General features: G+C 41.9%; 1 protein-coding gene across 1 annotated transcript; it reads right to left on the reverse strand.

Moving 5' to 3' along the window:
• Positions 1-280: 280 nt before the first annotated feature.
• Positions 281-16,042, reverse strand: tspan17 (tetraspanin 17). The gene is made up of 8 exons (XM_034543087.1): positions 15,424-16,042; positions 9,186-9,236; positions 7,227-7,373; positions 6,298-6,468; positions 5,646-5,771; positions 5,054-5,101; positions 3,339-3,455; positions 281-3,130 (listed from the first exon to the last, which is right to left on the reverse strand). Exons 1-8 carry the CDS (start codon positions 15,511-15,513, stop codon positions 3,065-3,067), a joined length of 816 nt encoding a protein of 271 aa, XP_034398978.1. The 5' UTR covers positions 15,514-16,042; the 3' UTR covers positions 281-3,064.
• Between the last annotated feature and the right edge of the window lie 1,097 nt (positions 16,043-17,139).

Here is a 17,139-nt window from a genome sequence, read left to right on the forward strand (position 1 = left end):
CAGAACTGACACCCGTGGCCTCCATCAGCCTTCAGCCAGATCCTCAGCCAGATCCTCAAAAGGCAGCAGCAGCCCAGCATTTTAGCATGTACAACACACAATCTCCTTGCATGCATAAGTGTGTGTGTGTGTGTGTGTGTGTGTGTGTGTGTGTGTGTGTGTGTGTGTGTGTGTGTGTGTGTGTGTGTGTGTGTACACAACATTTAAAGATGTGTTGAACTAATTAATCACCCCATTATCTGTCTCAACCTACTTCTCAAAAGATTAAACAAGAAAGGTGTGGAGGGAAAATAAGCACCGGTTTATTTATTCCTGATCTTCCAAACTCCAATGGGACAGATTGATTAGCGAAATCAAAGAGGCCCACACATACTTGTAATTGAGAGGAATTATATCATACGGCTGTAAATGTTTCAACATTTCATCTGAAGGAAAAAAGAAAAAAAAAGTCTATTTTCTTAAGACTGCTCGAGGTTCTCACTCATTGATTACAACTAAAGAGCTGAAATGAATGAGCCTCTCCTTTGGAAACTTTCAACCGAGTCATTAAAGACCTGCTTCAGTCACTCCAGCACAGATGCATTGTGCTGCTCTGGATTTCTATTCCACCCACTCATTCATTCGTGACACCTAAATTGTTGTTTCGTCTTGCGTTTCCCGTCATTTTCTCCCTCTTAAACGAGCCTGTTGTTTAAAAAAACATCAAAATGACAGACTGAAACAGGTGCAGTCAGATCAAGTAGTGTTGTGAAGAGGGAGCATGTGGGTGAAAGCAATATACGACATGTAAGCATAGCAGGCGATCACAAGGTGCCGTTACTGAACGAGCTCCTGTGTGTGTGTGTGTGTGTGTGTGTGTGTGTGTGTGTGTGTGTGTGTGTGTGTGTGTGTGTGTGTGTGTGTGTGTGTGTGTGTGTGTGTGTGTGTGTGTGCGCGCGCGCGCTACCGACAGAGTCGGTGAAGCAGGTTTTGGTGTTCACAGAATATGAATGCTACTCATCTTTAAACGTATGTGCATTGCAATTCAAAACATGTTTTCTTTTGGCTGGGTGTGCCAAATCATGCCTGTGCTGTGTATCTGAGCTACAACCAGAAACAACCGGAGTGGTTAAATGCAGTCAAAACAAAATGAACAAAAGTATCAAGTGAACCCAGTTTATCAGGAACTATATTCTGTGAGTATCATGGAGGATGAAAAGCTCTGAGTAATGTGAGTCTTTCTTTCTTTCTTTTTTAAATGAACAAAAGGTCGGACCACAAAGTGTAAACTTGAGAAAGAACAAATAATCAGAATATGTGCTCAGCCTGGAAACATTGACAACATGGCAAATTGAGAGACTTGTTGTTAGCTTGGTTATTGTCCTACATATCATCAATAATCTAATCAACTTTTAAGCAGCATTCATGTTATATTGAGGCTGTTGCTAATATGAAAAAAGGTAAGAGCTTGTTTTTCTATTCTAAATTTCAAAACCAGTCCAAACTAAAGACACAACATGATTTAAAGATAACAGCTATAATGTAACATTTTAAATTTGTTTTCTTATTCCAACTGGCACTTCCCGCATAAAAGAAACAATAAATTCACATTTTGGCTGTCTAGAAATGCCATTTGTTATTTGCTTGGCATTCCTTGGAAAATCACAATTGAGGCCGGATAAAAGCTTGGCAGTTAGCTTGTGGCCGGCTGATATTATTTGGTCTCCATTAGGACTGCCAACATCAACAATAAGCTGTTTAGCAGTTGACTGATGGGTCAGAGGTAAAACAGGTGCCTGGTGAAGCCAAACATTGAAACCAGGATAAAAAAGAAAGCTGTGTCAATAAAATTATAGGAAATAAAAAGGATGAATAAAAGGACATTGTTAAAAACAGACAAACATTCTTATTTCACTTTGAAGAAAGAATGTGTGGTAACATAAGTCAAGTAAAAAACAAACAAAAAAAAGGCCCCAAATCAGCAATCCCATGTGCCTGAGGGATGCTGAGAGATGAATAACAACCTCAACTATGATTTCTGTGTATAGCATCGTCCTATGATCCCAACCACACCAGGCCTTCCCATTTCATACAATACAACATCCTTCAGTTTATTAACGGATAATACAATCACTGCAGGGCAAACGGGAGCAGGACTTTGGATTAACTGTTCGTGTTTTCTGCAACAGGTTTGAGTATCTAAATTGCACAGACATGGATGGAAAAAAATAGATGTGCTTTTAACCAATGGCAGAAAGCATTATATTTCCGGCCCTGAGGTATTGTGGGGCGGGGCAGAAATGATATGCAAAGAAATGGAAGAAGACAAAAATATCAGCACATTAATGGCACTTTTTACACTTTGAGTTAGAATTGAAATCTCCTGTTGCAGACTTGACCAGCTGGTGTTCAGAGTCTGTTCAGTGGTCATAAACATTCAGAATGGATAAAAGAAATGACATGCAGAGGAATCCATGTGTTTTTTGGCAGGCCAGCATCCCACGATTCCCTACAGCAGGAAGTGGGAACCAGCACGTTAAACACAGGCTGTTTGTCGGCGATGCTCAAGCCCTCACTGAGCGGAAGGAGGCTGTGTGACAATGGAATGCTTTAAAAAAAAAGAAGGAGGTTTTCATTTGTTTATGTTTTTTGTTTCATGGTTTCAAATCTCCCAATTGACAGGAGTCCTTGTGCAACTGCACCCCATAAATACACTTGTCCAAAGGAAGCAAAGAAAAAAAAATCAGAGGAAGCAGAAAAATAAAAATAAAAAGACTAACTATGAAGTAGGCAGGACCGTCCTCTGTATTTTAGGGTTAAAATCCAGCTGAGTGGTAAACAAAGTGTTGACTGTTTGGTTTGTGTGGGATGTTCTTCTCCCCATTCAAGTGTCACTGATAAAACAGGGAAGTAAACTCTTTGTGGATGCACGTATAAAAGTGTGAGAGTGCGTATGTGCTGCTTAGCTCAACGGCAATGCAGTGTTGACGGGTCTCGGTTCTCCGCCCTCATCTGGACGGGACTTGTGTGCTGTGTTGATCTTGCTGGGCCGAAGGGGCGGAGCTCCCTCACGTCGCCTCTCCTGTCACCAGTTGGCTTTAACAGCTTTGACATCACTCACCAGGTTTTGAGCAAGGCAGATACCAAAAATCTGGAGGGGAAAGCACAAGTAAACCAGAATACAGCGTGTTATAGTTATAGGGGTTTGCGTGATGTTACCCATTGTCACCACTAGATAGCAGTGATGATACAAAAATAGGCCCAAGGCACATTGTAAGTTTAACTTTATTTATAATGCACTAGGTTTCCTTGTGTAAATATTTGTAAGAAAAAAACACCTACAAACGGGGACTGCTTACCTGTAAAAGTGCAATACCAACAAAGATTCCAGCTACAATAATCAGGTTGTCCTGAAGCCACTTCTCAAACTGTCCCACACAGCCTTTGGTAAGGATATATTTCTGCCGGTCCAGCTCCTTTTTAACAACAACAACAACAACAGATTAGCAGTTAATTCAGATGAAGAGTGACTAAACAGTTTCTCAAAAAACACATAAAATGCTCTGCTCTCAGATAGAACATTGGCCTTTTGCATGATTCAAAGAAACATCTGAACTCTGACTAATGCTAAACTAACAAACACAGATAGCATTTTGAGCAGTGACTCCTTCCCCACTGAGGAGGGTATGATCGCTGAGCCACTCATAGATCACAACGGGTCAGTGTCTGGACATCATGGAGAATATCAAGGCAGTGTATTTAGTTTCTCGGGGAATCCTGTCTGGAATGAACAAACAAACAAACAAACAGAAGCCGTTTCCAGATGGCTGTTTGTGTTGTCAGAGTCGCACCATGATATACATGTTCTATTCAGGGACGGACATAAAAAGGTGTGATTTAGAGCTGCAAAGACACTAAAATTGGGGAGTAAGAACAGTGTGTGTGTGAACAGTACCCTATACAATGCTCTCTTTGTTACTCTTCCAAGACAATTCAACCAGCAAAACCCTTTGTTCTCTTGCAAAACCTGAAAGCTTGCTTCTAACCAATGGAAGCCCCTTGGCAGCCAATAAAAAAAAGCAGGAAACATGATGTTGTCCCGGCTGCGAACTTCCTCTCAAGCCATTTCAGCCCCCCCCTGCCTTTTTTGTGCTGCTGTCGTCCCCGTGTCTCCTCCTCTTCCTCTTCCCCGGCCGGCACTCCATAAACAAGCTGCACAGGAACTTACTGCACATCACTGATAGTTTCAGCAACATGTCAATGGCCAGGGCATTAGCAGAAGAGCACACAGGGGAAATTAATTCATACCAACTCGGTGGCAGGTGGTTCACTGTATTGCAGTGCGCCTAGCAACAGCGATCTCTCCGACTGCAGTGCAGAGCGGTGTAACCACCACACCCACACTAGGAGGAAAAGGGAACGGACTGGCATAACCCAGTTGCCAATTACAGAGTGTAGTAAGGCTCCTCTCGAGGCTATAACTGGAGCCTAATTATCCCCGTTAGAAGAACAATCTGTTATTAAGGCAAGAAGCACGAAGAGGGGCCCCGTGTGCAACTTAACCCTACACATTCTCTGTGATGGCCAACTGCTGGGTTCACGTTTTGTGTTTTTTTCCTCTGTCTTTCTTATCAAGAATGTGACTATGAAGGACTATGGAAAATCTAAATGATAGGTTTATTTGATTTGAACCATTAATTTATTTTTTACTTGGGGTTTGAGACAAGCAATCAAGCCCAATACAAATGAACCTGATTGCCACTCCACCCACCACAAATGCTGAGATTGTTTCAATCAAACAGGTTGTCGATCAACACGCCCTCAGGAGTAATTACACTGACCAGAAAGACCACACTGTCAACCACGCTCCACTACTGACACAGACTGTACTGGGAGCGAGAATTGGTTCTGTTTAAAATGGTTAGAATTTGATTAAACTTGAAATTATCTAGATTCTTCTGAAAAATAACACAAATCACAATGTACATTTTCAGAGAACTAGACAAGAGATCAACTGGAGAGTGAAGTAAACCAAATATAGGGTTGTGGTAGAGACATGTATAGAGATACAAACCCCTTGAAGCCGAACGTCATAACCACACTGCGTGTTGATGACATCCTCCTGCAAGAGCAACACAAAAATGTGAAAAGTCTCTCCATCTCAGTTACTGGTCACAATGGTTAAGATGTTGAATGTCTCTTTTAAAGTCTGAGTGACTAGAGCAGAAATAAAATAAGTAACTGCTTTAAAAAGTAACTTTGCAACAAGCTAGTGAACTGAATGACTCCAGAATAATGGCAACAATCTACATATTGCAGTCCTTAATTGTCTGACAAAGTCAAAATACTCTTCTCTAAATGCAGTATTTATTTCTACTTTTTCTCTTCAAAAGTAGAAAGAAATACTGCAATTCAAAAACTAGCTAAGGTCTAAAATTAACATATATTTTTTGTTATCAGTCCATTAATCTTTTCTTTAACATGCCTTGTTTTGTCAGACCAACAAGTCCCAAACTAAAAAGACAGCCACTATACAATCATGCACGACAAAGAAAAACGACAAAAAATATAAATTTTCTTTTGATCGACTAATCGTTACAACTCTTGTGAATTCAAATCATGACACGTAATGATGCACTATTAATCTGTATGGTTGAATGACTCACTGCAGGGTCTTTGACACAGCAGGAGAACGGGACTCCACAGCGCTCTCTACTGGGGTTCAGCTCAGTGCAGTTGAAGTACATGTTCAGGTTCCAGTCGTCGGGCCCGTGAGCTCCACAGCATGACCACTGAGACAGCAGCAACAACAGGCAGAGATTAGGCAGCCAACTCCAGTTAACAGACAGATTTATTTGCTCTGATCTGGTCTTTAAACAGCTCTTTAGAGCCTGGCTCAGGTCAGCTTGGGTGGGTAGCCAGCTTACTGTGGCGGGTAGCGACTACAGATAGTGAGACACAGATGGCGAGGCAACAGAGGATCTAATCGCCTTTACAGTACATCATGACAGAGGCCAGCGTTTACACTCGGGAGCCAATTATCTAAACCGTCTCATTCATATAATTGGATAATCATTTGAGGGAAATACAAATCACATTAATCATGAGATTTACTCCACAATCGCAGGGGCTCACTAGGTCTCCTCATTGCCCAGAACTGGCCAGATACAAAGAACAGCTTTGAAACTCGTGTGAAAAACAACATTTCTGGAGAAGAGAGGGACTTCTTCCAGGAAGGTAACATGAGCCGTTACGAGGAAGTTGGATTTTTTTACTGTTAAGTGACACACGCGTTTCATTCAGTAGGTGTTGACTCACGTATTCCTGGGCAAAGTCAATAAGATTCTGCAAGTCGATGTCATCGCGGTAGGCCTTGACATTGTTGTTGATGAAAAAGTTGAGCTGGTCTTTGATCCAGTCCTTAAAGACGAAGGCAAGGATCCCTGCCGTCAGCTCCAAGAAGAAGATCAAACCCAGGAACACAGAAAACTGCCAAGCACATCAAATACACAAGCAGAAAACAATTAATCAGTCCCTTCAAATCGGGGAATCTGGGTACAACAAAGAGAGTCATATTTTCTAAATGGATCAGAGCACCAACAATATTATTTATGGCATTTCTTGTAAAATAAAATGTAAAAGGACAACAGCTCTGATGTAATGTCGCTGTGCAGGTCTAGTTCTAGGTCCGGTACTGATTTGCTGAGTGAGAGTGGTGCAACAAAAACCGCAGCCCCAGAGGTGCCGTTATATCATCCCCTTTACAGTAAATGTAGGAGGAGACGAGCCTAATGATGAATGCACAAAAGCCACATTAGCTCCTCGCTCTGACGCCTGACTTACTGCTGCTAATGGACATTGGCTGGAGTTAATAGCTACTCAGAATCACAGCCAGCAACAAGGTATGTTTGTCTCCGTCAGTCACATGTCGTTATCAAGACAACTAGACACAAAAAAAGAAAATTCCCCAAATGGTGTTGCCGTGGCTTTGGTCGTGAGAATAATTTCTTACAGATCAAAAGACTTGATGCAGAATAAATGTTTTGGTGGCTTATGAAGCTTGAATCACTGTTTCTGATCATTACTTTGATGAAACAGGACTTGTGCCAGGCAACCACCCAAAGCATCTGGCTCGGATGAGTCACCTGCTGCAGCGACAGCCTCAGCTCTGCTGTGAACTGCTGAATTAAGGGGGCGTGAAGTGGTTGAAATGGTGTCTGTGCTCAGAAAGTCGGGAGCTGGCTTACAAATTTAAGCAGGGTGGTGTTCTCTCTGAGCGCTCCGATACAGCCAGCAAAGCCCAGGATGAACATGACCCCTCCCACGACGATGAAGAGCCACACAGGGTCGAAGCCCCCAAGGTCTGTGATGGCTGACAGATTGGACAGCACGCCCTGATGCAAAGGGGAAAAAAGATGAACGAGAGTAGTTAATATTCTGACTATAATATTCCCCAAAAAACCTTGCCATCTCTATTACAAGGTCCTAGCAAAAATCAGCTATCTACAAAAACAGTTATCCTTGAAAAGAGATTGTTATATCAAAAGACAAATAGGGATAAATGAACCAAGAGGCCAGCTGGGGTTGTCTCCGGTTCAGAGATGCAGAAGCAGAGCGGAAAGGCATTACAAGACAATACTGTTTTGATTTGATTAGACTGGTCCTGCCAAGTGTTTTGCTTTGTTAATAAAATAACACATCCCCAGAGGGTTTTCTAACATTTTATTTCGTATGAATTGAACAAAAAACATATTTTTGGCAGATCTCTGTTCAACCCACGAAACAAGTGACTTTTATCAGAAGAGGCACAGTTGTTCAGAACAAACATTCACAAACGGACGCCTGTCCTTCCTCTCTGCATATCCTGCCCTCACAACCCTGAGGCCACAGTGTGTCCAACATGTTTTTTTCCCTGTCAGTCTCCGGTCGGCATCATGCCTCGCAATGACACATTACTCAAACAGAAATCACACCCCGGCGCCAAAGAGGGGGCCCACTGGAAGATGAGTCAATGTCACAGGGTAGCACAGTAGAGAGGTGCAGTTTGGGAGTGAAAAGGCTTGTTCATATACACAACGCGTTCTGGTTCGCGCATGATCTCTCACCAACTCTTTCTATATTTCGTACCCATCTTGAAAGAGATCCCACCAGGGAGGATGTGTGCCTGCTGCGGGTTCTGACGTGCCTTTCGCTTGTCACATACAGTGCATGAACACCTGCGGCTAAAGCCCAAGAAGCTGAAATCTCACATTGCTTATGTTAAACTCCCACTGCCCTGAGCAAGTAACATCTACAAGACAGCGGCATCACTGCATTCTGATGTGTTTATGGCATTCCTGCAGAATAAAGTGCTTTCATTTGAATTCAAGCATGAAGCACAGAAACAAATGTAATCTGGCTGAACGCTGCAGGCTAGAAACCAAATCATAGTCGCTGAGTCCCAAATTCGCCATTATGCCTTTCCAGGACCCGCTATTCATCATTCGGTCTAATCCCTTTAAATATTCACACGGTTCCACCAAGGTTCTCCGGTGCAAGCCTATTTGCATCGAGTCCATCACCAGACGTTACTAATCAGTACATGCTTCCACGCTGGTGCAGCATTTACTGAACAGACCGGTACAATTTATGGCTAATTAATGAACAAATTGACTGTTAACTCGATAGGAAGGCGTTATGAATGCGGACATGAGCCACTGCACATGAGAGTTTAATGGCAGCACCTGATAATTGCTACTAGTACACTGTGGAAAATAAACAGAATTCAGATTCCATGCAAATCTGAGGCAATCATCTTGTGATGGGTAAAGGCACTGAATTTGTGGTAGAAAATGCCTTTTAACTCCTTATTTGTAGCCATTAATAGCGCCTGTGAAATTCTGCAACTATTGGAAAAATATATTGGCTCAACAAAACTTTTCAGTCACAAAACAAACTTTATCTGCAGCAATATAATTAATTTCCTGAGGAGGACCATGGCATATTTACCGGGACCATTAGAAGGTAATGTGTCTACAAAGCGTTACAGGAACACTGCTTTATTTTCCACGCCAATTTTCGAAAAAGCCGTTTTCACCTAAACCGTGTCGTGCAAATTATTCTTCAGGCTTATATCTGTCTGGAGTAAAGAAAAGTACTTGAGCGATGTTGTTGAGGCAATCGTGTTGCATTTCAATGGTGTGCGTTTGTGTGACGTGTTAACTTACCTTCTCCGCCCATGCCCACAGGCCGATTCCCAAGAATGCGGCTCCTAGCAGCTGTAACACAAAGCACAAAGAAGAGTCACTTCAATGTCAGACGCAAAGCAACAGTGAATAATGAAGAAATTAAATATTTTAGATTTAATAACCATCAAACAAAGTTACGATAGAGAAAAGTTACTTTTCTCTTGGACAAATTGTAATGGACAGACTGTAAATCAGAAGTGATTAAAACACACACACACAGAGTTGTTGCACTGCACGCTTAAGAGGTTGGAGGATCTGATATCCTGAGAGTTCAGGATAATCCCTTCGGCTTTAGCCTCCTGTCCCAGTGAAGGATTGATCTTGGGCTCACGGTGTAAAACACGCCAGAAAACGAATAATTTGAAAAGCACTTGGGTGCTTGAGATGCACCACCATATGTAAAGAAACTCTGAAGTATCCAATAGAATGCAGGATAGTATGCAAGAATGGTGTCAGGCTAAAAGGAAACAACACATTCACCTACACAAAACAAATGGTTGTTCATGTCACCCCTTACTTCTTAGTCCTATTGGGCCCCATTAATGCACGTCCACGCCACATTGCCATCTCTATCACTTTGTCTCGTCATCATTTTTCATTTGTGGTAATGCTGTGATAGAAATATTGCATTTCTATTTTAGGTTCCCTTCCTTAAAATTTGCGGTGATCAATGTTTAGATTGTTCTTTCAGCAGCATGTTGTGTATTCTGCCAATTAATTGTATATTGTTACATCTTTTAACAAGTCTTCAAAAAGGGTCCTGGCATCAAATCATGTTGTAAATAAATGTTTTTATTAATCCAGTTTTTCTTGCTGTAATTATCTAAAAAGAAAAATTCTGGTTTGCCTGTGAATTTATTCTGAAGTTCATTTTTGTAAATGCATATTCATATTCAATACATGTTTAATTCAACTACTCAAACTTCAAAGTTTGGATTTTTATTGATGGATTATGCCAAATTGATGTGCTCCTAGGAATACTATAATGCAATTATGTTCCATGATGGTATTGTGCTATTTATAACAACGTTAGATATTCTCATACTGTAATTTGAAAAGAGAGTTGCAAATAGGTTGTGAGGCTTTAATTGTGTAATTTTAATATTTATCCAGGCTGATTATACAATTGATAATAATGTTCCAGTAGTCACACAAGCAGTTGTAGTGAAAGGTGTGGTAGTTACAGCTGGAAAGTGGAACAGTCAAGGTAAACACATGGAGGTCAGCTAGAGGAGATTAGACTGACAGAGTAAGAGTCTTAAACCATTCATCCTCCGACTCTAAATAATCCACAGAGATTAAAAAGAGACAGAGAAAACCACTCTCACTTTACAGCATGGAAACCACTGTTATACACCCCCATCTACGGTATAATTTTACTGACTGGTTCTCGAGATATTAATATATATCAGATATTAATCTTCTCATAGCAAGACCCATTTGCAGTATGCAACTGGCTAAAGTTGGCAGTATGAGGCTGCTCACAGAACAGTTTTAATTCATTTTAAAATAAAATATAGATGAAGTGTGGATGCCAGTGATTTAACACAATGCCTGTATGTGTTAAATCATAGATTATGTACTAAATTCTGCCAAAACTGGCAGTGGTACAGTTGTTTGCTTTACGTCCGTCTCTGGAGAGGCCTACCAGGCGCGTGGGCTCTGCCGGTTGTCGTACAGTACACAAATGCACATACTGAGGTTGTTCTGATCTTTGAAACTTAAGTTACGATAGGACGAGCAGTTGGGACATTTTCCTGTAATGAGGCCCCTGAAGGAGAGTTTGATCCTGTACCTTCTTTCCAAACACAGAGCCCACAATTAAAGTTGCATTAAAGTGGCACTTAGAGTTGACAATTTCTAGTTTATCACCGAGAAGTTGCCCTCAAATGTGAAACAAAGTGGTGCCAAGTAATCATCATCAACATAAATAACGGCAATTCCCGATATCAGACATTAAATGCTAAAATTAGGATTCCCACAAAGGATGTTGCGCTAATGTTGCAACATATATTAAAAGAGGCAAAGAAGAAAAAAATAAGAAACTTGTTTAATGTTTACTGATATACATGACAGGTACACATTTTCTACCAAACACCTGCCCACCATCACATGGCTGATGTACTTCCTGTCTAGTTTCCATCGCTCGGTCCCTCAACAGGAAAATCAGGAGTTGAGGAAACTTTTGAAACAATCACAGTTGGCATAATTAGCCAGAGATTCTCAATGAATGGCTTGGATTTGAGTGGTAACATTACCATAATGTAGTGCTACCTTCATTTGTATAAAAAAGTATCCATATAATGTGGGGGGACATGTCTGCTGCTACCAGAGCTGCAGAGAGGGGGATAGATAGCACAGAATCCATACCGACTGATGGCATGGGTCATAAAGTGTATCATGCAGTAGCCCATGTATAATATAGGTAAATAAACAACTATTCATGGAGAATCGCAAATCAGCAATGCCGGGGTGGTTCAGTATGGACGCATCACATCTGTTTTCCCATTTTTGCTGTTCGTTCTCTCCTATGAACTATCCAATAAAGCAGGAAGAAAAATATACTTTTGATATTATGTTTAAAAAATAAAACACCAGCCAGACATCAGATTATTACTTCTTTTATATGGCCAATTGTGTTATTATTTCCGGCCAGCTGTAGGCCAACTTAAAAAAGGCGCACAGAGTGCCTGCATATTATTCCATACTTTCTTTTCTTTCTTCCATTCTGCGTAGGAGCCCTCTGTTGCGGAGACTTGAGCTTCAGTTACTTTAAAGTATCACGATTCAATGTTGTGAAGCCGAACACACCATTTAACATGACGTAAGCATATTCTTTACAGAGCATTATCTGCTAACCAAACTTCCCTCCTGAGACAACAAGGTTTGATTGAAGTGAATTTGACTGAATGAGTACATTGAATCTGAACCAGCGTTTATACAGTTCCTGTGTTATTTCCTTTCATCTAACTTTTCCCACACAGTGAGCCGCCAGAGTCAGATTCAGCTCAGTCGGGGACATTGAAACACGCCCTGTGCTAAACTCTGTCAACTCTACCCTAAAACTAAAACCTTCGTCAGATTATCAGTACTTTTCCATCAATGCTAATTTCTTCACATTCATCGCCTTGGATCTCTCAGCAATTAAGCAATAAAACTTAAGAAAAGCACAGAACTGCGTTTTTGTTCTTGCCTAGTTTAAACCTCATTGCGTGTGTTTATTTGGAGACAGATTGTTTTAAAAACTGAAATTGTTTCTTTATATCTCACCTGCTCTAGGAAGCAATGTGTTTCCCTTTCTCCTGTACATTTGTATCCATCTATTTATGTGCCGTTATCACCGAGCAAAGAAACTAAATCTGGAACTAGATGTCCCTGTAACCGCCTCGTTGTTCAAAATCAGGCTGCTCTCGTTATTTGTCTGTCAAGTGCTGCTGCAAGATGCGCGAGGACTTCCTCTGGATGGGGAGATGGAGAGATTATCAACACTTGAGAAGATGCCTCCTTAAGCCAGCTGATCCCATTAACCTCAACTAACTCGCAGACAAACCAAGCTCCACGCGGCCTGGAAAGACACAACCTCACAAATACACAGGCTGTACAGACCTACTCAAGAGTGACTGCCCTTTTGTTGACTCACTAACAAGCTGAATGTCTAAAATGATGGGCCATTTCAACACTGCCATTCTTGGGGATGTGATATCACCGGCGCTGCTATTTTGCAATCACACCTGATCATACCAACGTACCAATTGGGATGATTAATTACAACAGCATGTTACTAAAAAACAGTTTTAGGGCCAGGATATATCTGACTGGAATGGACTATGATCATATGACGCCATAATGGAGAGAAGCTGATCAAAGCTACTATTGTGTTTTCAGATACATCTAGATATTGTGTAGACCCAAATGACTCATGCGAAACATTGCGCTAGACATGGAGCACCAGAACAGAAATAGAAAATTAATCTGAAAATAAATACTCTTGTGAGCGGTCGTTTGCCTCCGTGCTCACATTTGATTCCATCAGTGGGAAACGGCGACTACTAAAGAGAAAAACACAGGGATTTCTTTGAGAAAAAATTACTATTCAGCTTTACTATACCCAGTTGGACGTCTACTTTGCTTTCTCCAATGTGATCAGAGATCTGAACCACATATCCAACATGTAGAAACATGAACCCCAGACTACCTCAAACTGTAGCTTGAGTAACGTGTCCTCCAGTGACTGTATTCACACTATTGTACTGCTCTCCACTCCCTGTAATAAACCAACGTGAACAGTCACACTTGAAGCTTGAGCTGGCTAATAACACACTGCCTACATCCATCCAACTCAGCAACTTCGTTAGCGCTTAACAAGCTCTTAATTACAGCATGCAGAGCTTACAAACATTTTTAGCAGCTCAGGCAGAACAAAAGTTATTAATTAGGTGGATGTGAGGAATGTGTCTGCTGTAAGGACGAGAGAAGGTACGTTGTTCTTGGGTGAGGATGATTGGCTGTCCACAGCGAGCACAGTTGTAGTGCACTATTTTGTTCAAAGTTTAGGGTCTTATGAGCATTCTGTCTCAATTTGGGCAGCATTTTCAAGCCTGACAAGATCACTGTGGGAAAGACAAATGGGTTGATTTGTGGAGAACAAACCCCATCTCTCTCTATTTCGCCAATGCACTAGCTTGTCTGTCAAATCCTGTTTCGCAGCACTCAGACAAGAGGAGAACATCTTACCGCAATTATTAACGGAAACAACCAGCGAGCTGGAACTTGTTCCAATGTTTCATAGAGGGCTCAGACACAGGACTGTTAGCTTTGGCCCGAGTGTCAAAACGGTCTGAAAGAACGCAATACGAGTAAGACACAACACCACAGCCCCGTTTCCTGGGTGCTGCTCAGTCCAACTGAATTACAGAGGACCTTTTCCATTAGTGATGCCAATTGTTAAATGAACTTGCGACCTGCGACATGTTTGGCAGTTTCTCACACATGCACACAAACATGCCAGAGATTAGTGTAATAATCCAACATTTGAGGGTGAGTGTTGAGGAACGAGGAGGTGGTGACGAAAGGAGGAGCAATGGGAAGAGATCCAGTTGCATGTGGAACCAATGTGCCTGATGAGTCCATCAGAACAAGCATATATGGGGGGGGGGGGAGAAAACACAGAATCACACCCCGTCCCCAGTCTTTGTTATTTCCATGCGTCTTTGTGCGTTAGAGGGTGTGTCAGTGAGAGAGACAATGCTGTCCCACAGAGCCCCGAGTACTATAGCGAGGAGGGAGTGAAAAGGGGCGCTTGAAAAGAGAGGCGCTGGGGGGGTATTCAGGCCTGTGTGGCCTTTTCCTTCCAGCAGCGTGTGGGAAGACCCTCTGGGGCACACAGACACGCCATTCCTTCACCCACAGACATTATGATACACCAGTTGAAATGCAGACGGGTGAGGAGGAGGGGTGAGGGAGGCTGAACAGAGGAACTTTTCAGACAGAGGAGGGATAAATATGGAGGGCGCATTGTGAAGGAGATGTGGGCCAACTTGCCAGTGGCCCATCAACACAAATGGGACTTATGTAGTTTCTCACAACACAATGGCACCAATCTTTACCACGAGAACCTAACATCAGCCCAGCTTTTGTCTGCGTTAGTGTGCATCTCCACCAGCTACACTGATAGATACACATATAGTCAAACCATCACCAGATGCCATTTTACATTTTAGAAACTATAGTTAGCCAATTAAGTAGATTATTAAGTGAGTGGGGATATGTGTTACACCACAATTGGCAATTCCAAAAATGCAATGACAGAGTTGCATGAAAGGAAAAGTTGCATCATGAGAACAATAAAGACAGATCGCCTTGAGAATATAAGTGGTCTGTTAACCGAAGTGACATTTAATATTTGTAGAAAGTAGAATGTTGTAAAGCATTACAGCCCACCTGAGGACTACCTCGCCAAAGATGATAATTAGTGACTTCCTCTCGGGCAATTAAGTAATCAAGTTGATCCATTAAGCAAGTTAGCACACGTTAACAACAACAAGTGGCAATTCAATTATTACTTTTCTGGGAACTTAAACGATCGTATTAGCTAGCGTTACATCTCAGGGATCATTTCAGTTCAAAGCCTCCAGCGGTTACTGACGTTCAGCTAACTTTACCAAGTCAACGAGACTTAAAGTTGGAAACATGAGTTTGTTGGACTGTTTTTACTCACCCAGAACAAAATGTTGAACCCAAATAAGAAGTACTTCACGCAGCAGCTGACCTCGGCTCCTTTATAATGATTATGGTTTTTTCTACTCATTCTTCCGGGGACGGCGGCGGCGGCTAAATGCGAAGCTAACTACCGTCAGATAGTCAACTCAACAAGGCTGCTTCTTTAAAAGCTCGGCCAAAGCTGCAGCTCTTGAAAACACGCGGAGCCCCGGTGAGCTGGCTCCATCGGCTAACGTCGCACACCGCCGGGTTCACGCTCCGGGCCGCATTCGTGGAGTAAATCAAACAAATGCGGCTAATTATCGCCTCCTCGCTTCAACCATTGGCTCGCTAGGCCAGCTAGCTGGCAACTTCTACGGTTAGCATGAGCGGCTAACAACAACAAATGCATGGGCACTTCATGAAAAGACGTCCAGTCGAGTTAAAAAAGTTGCCTGGCGCTAATTTTCGGAGCGCGCGCGCACACACCGGGAGACAGATGTGAAGCTGATGGCCCTTCAGCTAAACGTCTCCTCGATTATCTCTATTGCCGCATCGTCCCTTGAAATGTTCATCCTTAGTAGTTTTGTGCTGTAAAACAAGCCCCTGCTGTCAAACGAGGAAACCACCGCGCTGGCTTTCGCCCCTTTCTTTCACCTCGAGGGCGCCCCCCTGTGTCTCCAGGACGGGTCTCCAAAAAGGAGGACAAAGCTCAGCTGTCCGGTCTTTAGTCGCCATGTTTCAGGTTAATAGATGCGCAAGTGCAGCGCGGACAGTTTTATAATGTAATCGATGCAAAATAGAAGGAGATACATTTTATATTTATTTTTTATTTAAATTACACGGTTCACAGACCACCGAGTTGTTCCCCATCCACAGCAAATTAGTCATTTTACCATGTTTTTCTATACAATTCTCCTATAGTCTAATTTATAGTTGCCAACACAGTAAAACAAATGTATATAGAAAAGAGAGGAGTTGTGAGATGAAACTGCTCCCCAACCTGCTGACTACATGTCACCTTGTTTGCAGTTCTCTTGCAAGCCTTTCCTTGTTTGACTGAAATGAAACCTGTGATATCTAACACAGAGTTATCACCCCCAAATCGACTGTGCCAGAATCATATAATTGTAATCACCGAATGTGAGCATCCAGACTGCATTTAGCTCTTCCATGCTGCTACATGTTACAATCTCTGTTTGGAATGACTCTATCTCCTTTGATAAGGAGTGAAATTATATCTTACATTTTTGTCATAGTATATTTTGGCTTCATTTTTAAAACAATGATGAATTCTTGTAAGTAATGGAGACCATGAGAGAATATATATCAAATGTTTATGTTGAGAAACAGTTGCATGTACACAATCCGGTCAAACAGTGTTGCCTCATTTGAACTTCTGTCTGGAGTCCTACAGATGGCAGTCTATGAACCTGCGATGAATGTGAATTTAGTTTTCTTTTCACCCTGAGGAGCTGCTGGAAGGGACATTGCAGCCACTTAACTATCACCTGGAATGTGTGGTGTGTTGCACTGACAGTGAAGCATAAAACCAAAGAAATATGTCCTCAAATGTGGTGGGTGAGCCATTACATATGTAAGGCATCTACTAATTATGTTGTAGTTAAATAAATCAAAGTGACTGAAAATAGAGAATTTATAATATCTCAATCCAACTACTAAACTGCATCAAAATATATCAATTCCACTACCAGACAGTGTTAATGGAGAATGG

This window comes from Cyclopterus lumpus, chromosome 10 (assembly GCF_009769545.1).
Source record: "Cyclopterus lumpus isolate fCycLum1 chromosome 10, fCycLum1.pri, whole genome shotgun sequence".
Lineage (NCBI taxonomy): Eukaryota > Metazoa > Chordata > Actinopteri > Perciformes > Cyclopteridae > Cyclopterus > Cyclopterus lumpus.

What these genes read in the sequence shown, in the direction of transcription:
- tspan17 (XM_034543087.1), bottom strand. Translation starts at nt 15,513, where the DNA reads ATGAGTAGAAAAAACCATAATCATTATAAAGGAGCCGAGGTCAGCTGC. An exon ending in GGTTCAACATTTTGTTCTGG is followed by an intron (nt 9,237 to 15,423) that starts GTGAGTAAAAAC and finishes TTTGTGTTACAG; the next exon opens with CTGCTAGGAGCCGCATTCTT. An exon ending in TTGGTATTGCACTTTTACAG is followed by an intron (nt 3,131 to 3,338) that starts GTAAGCAGTCCC and finishes TTTCCCCTCCAG; the next exon opens with ATTTTTGGTATCTGCCTTGC.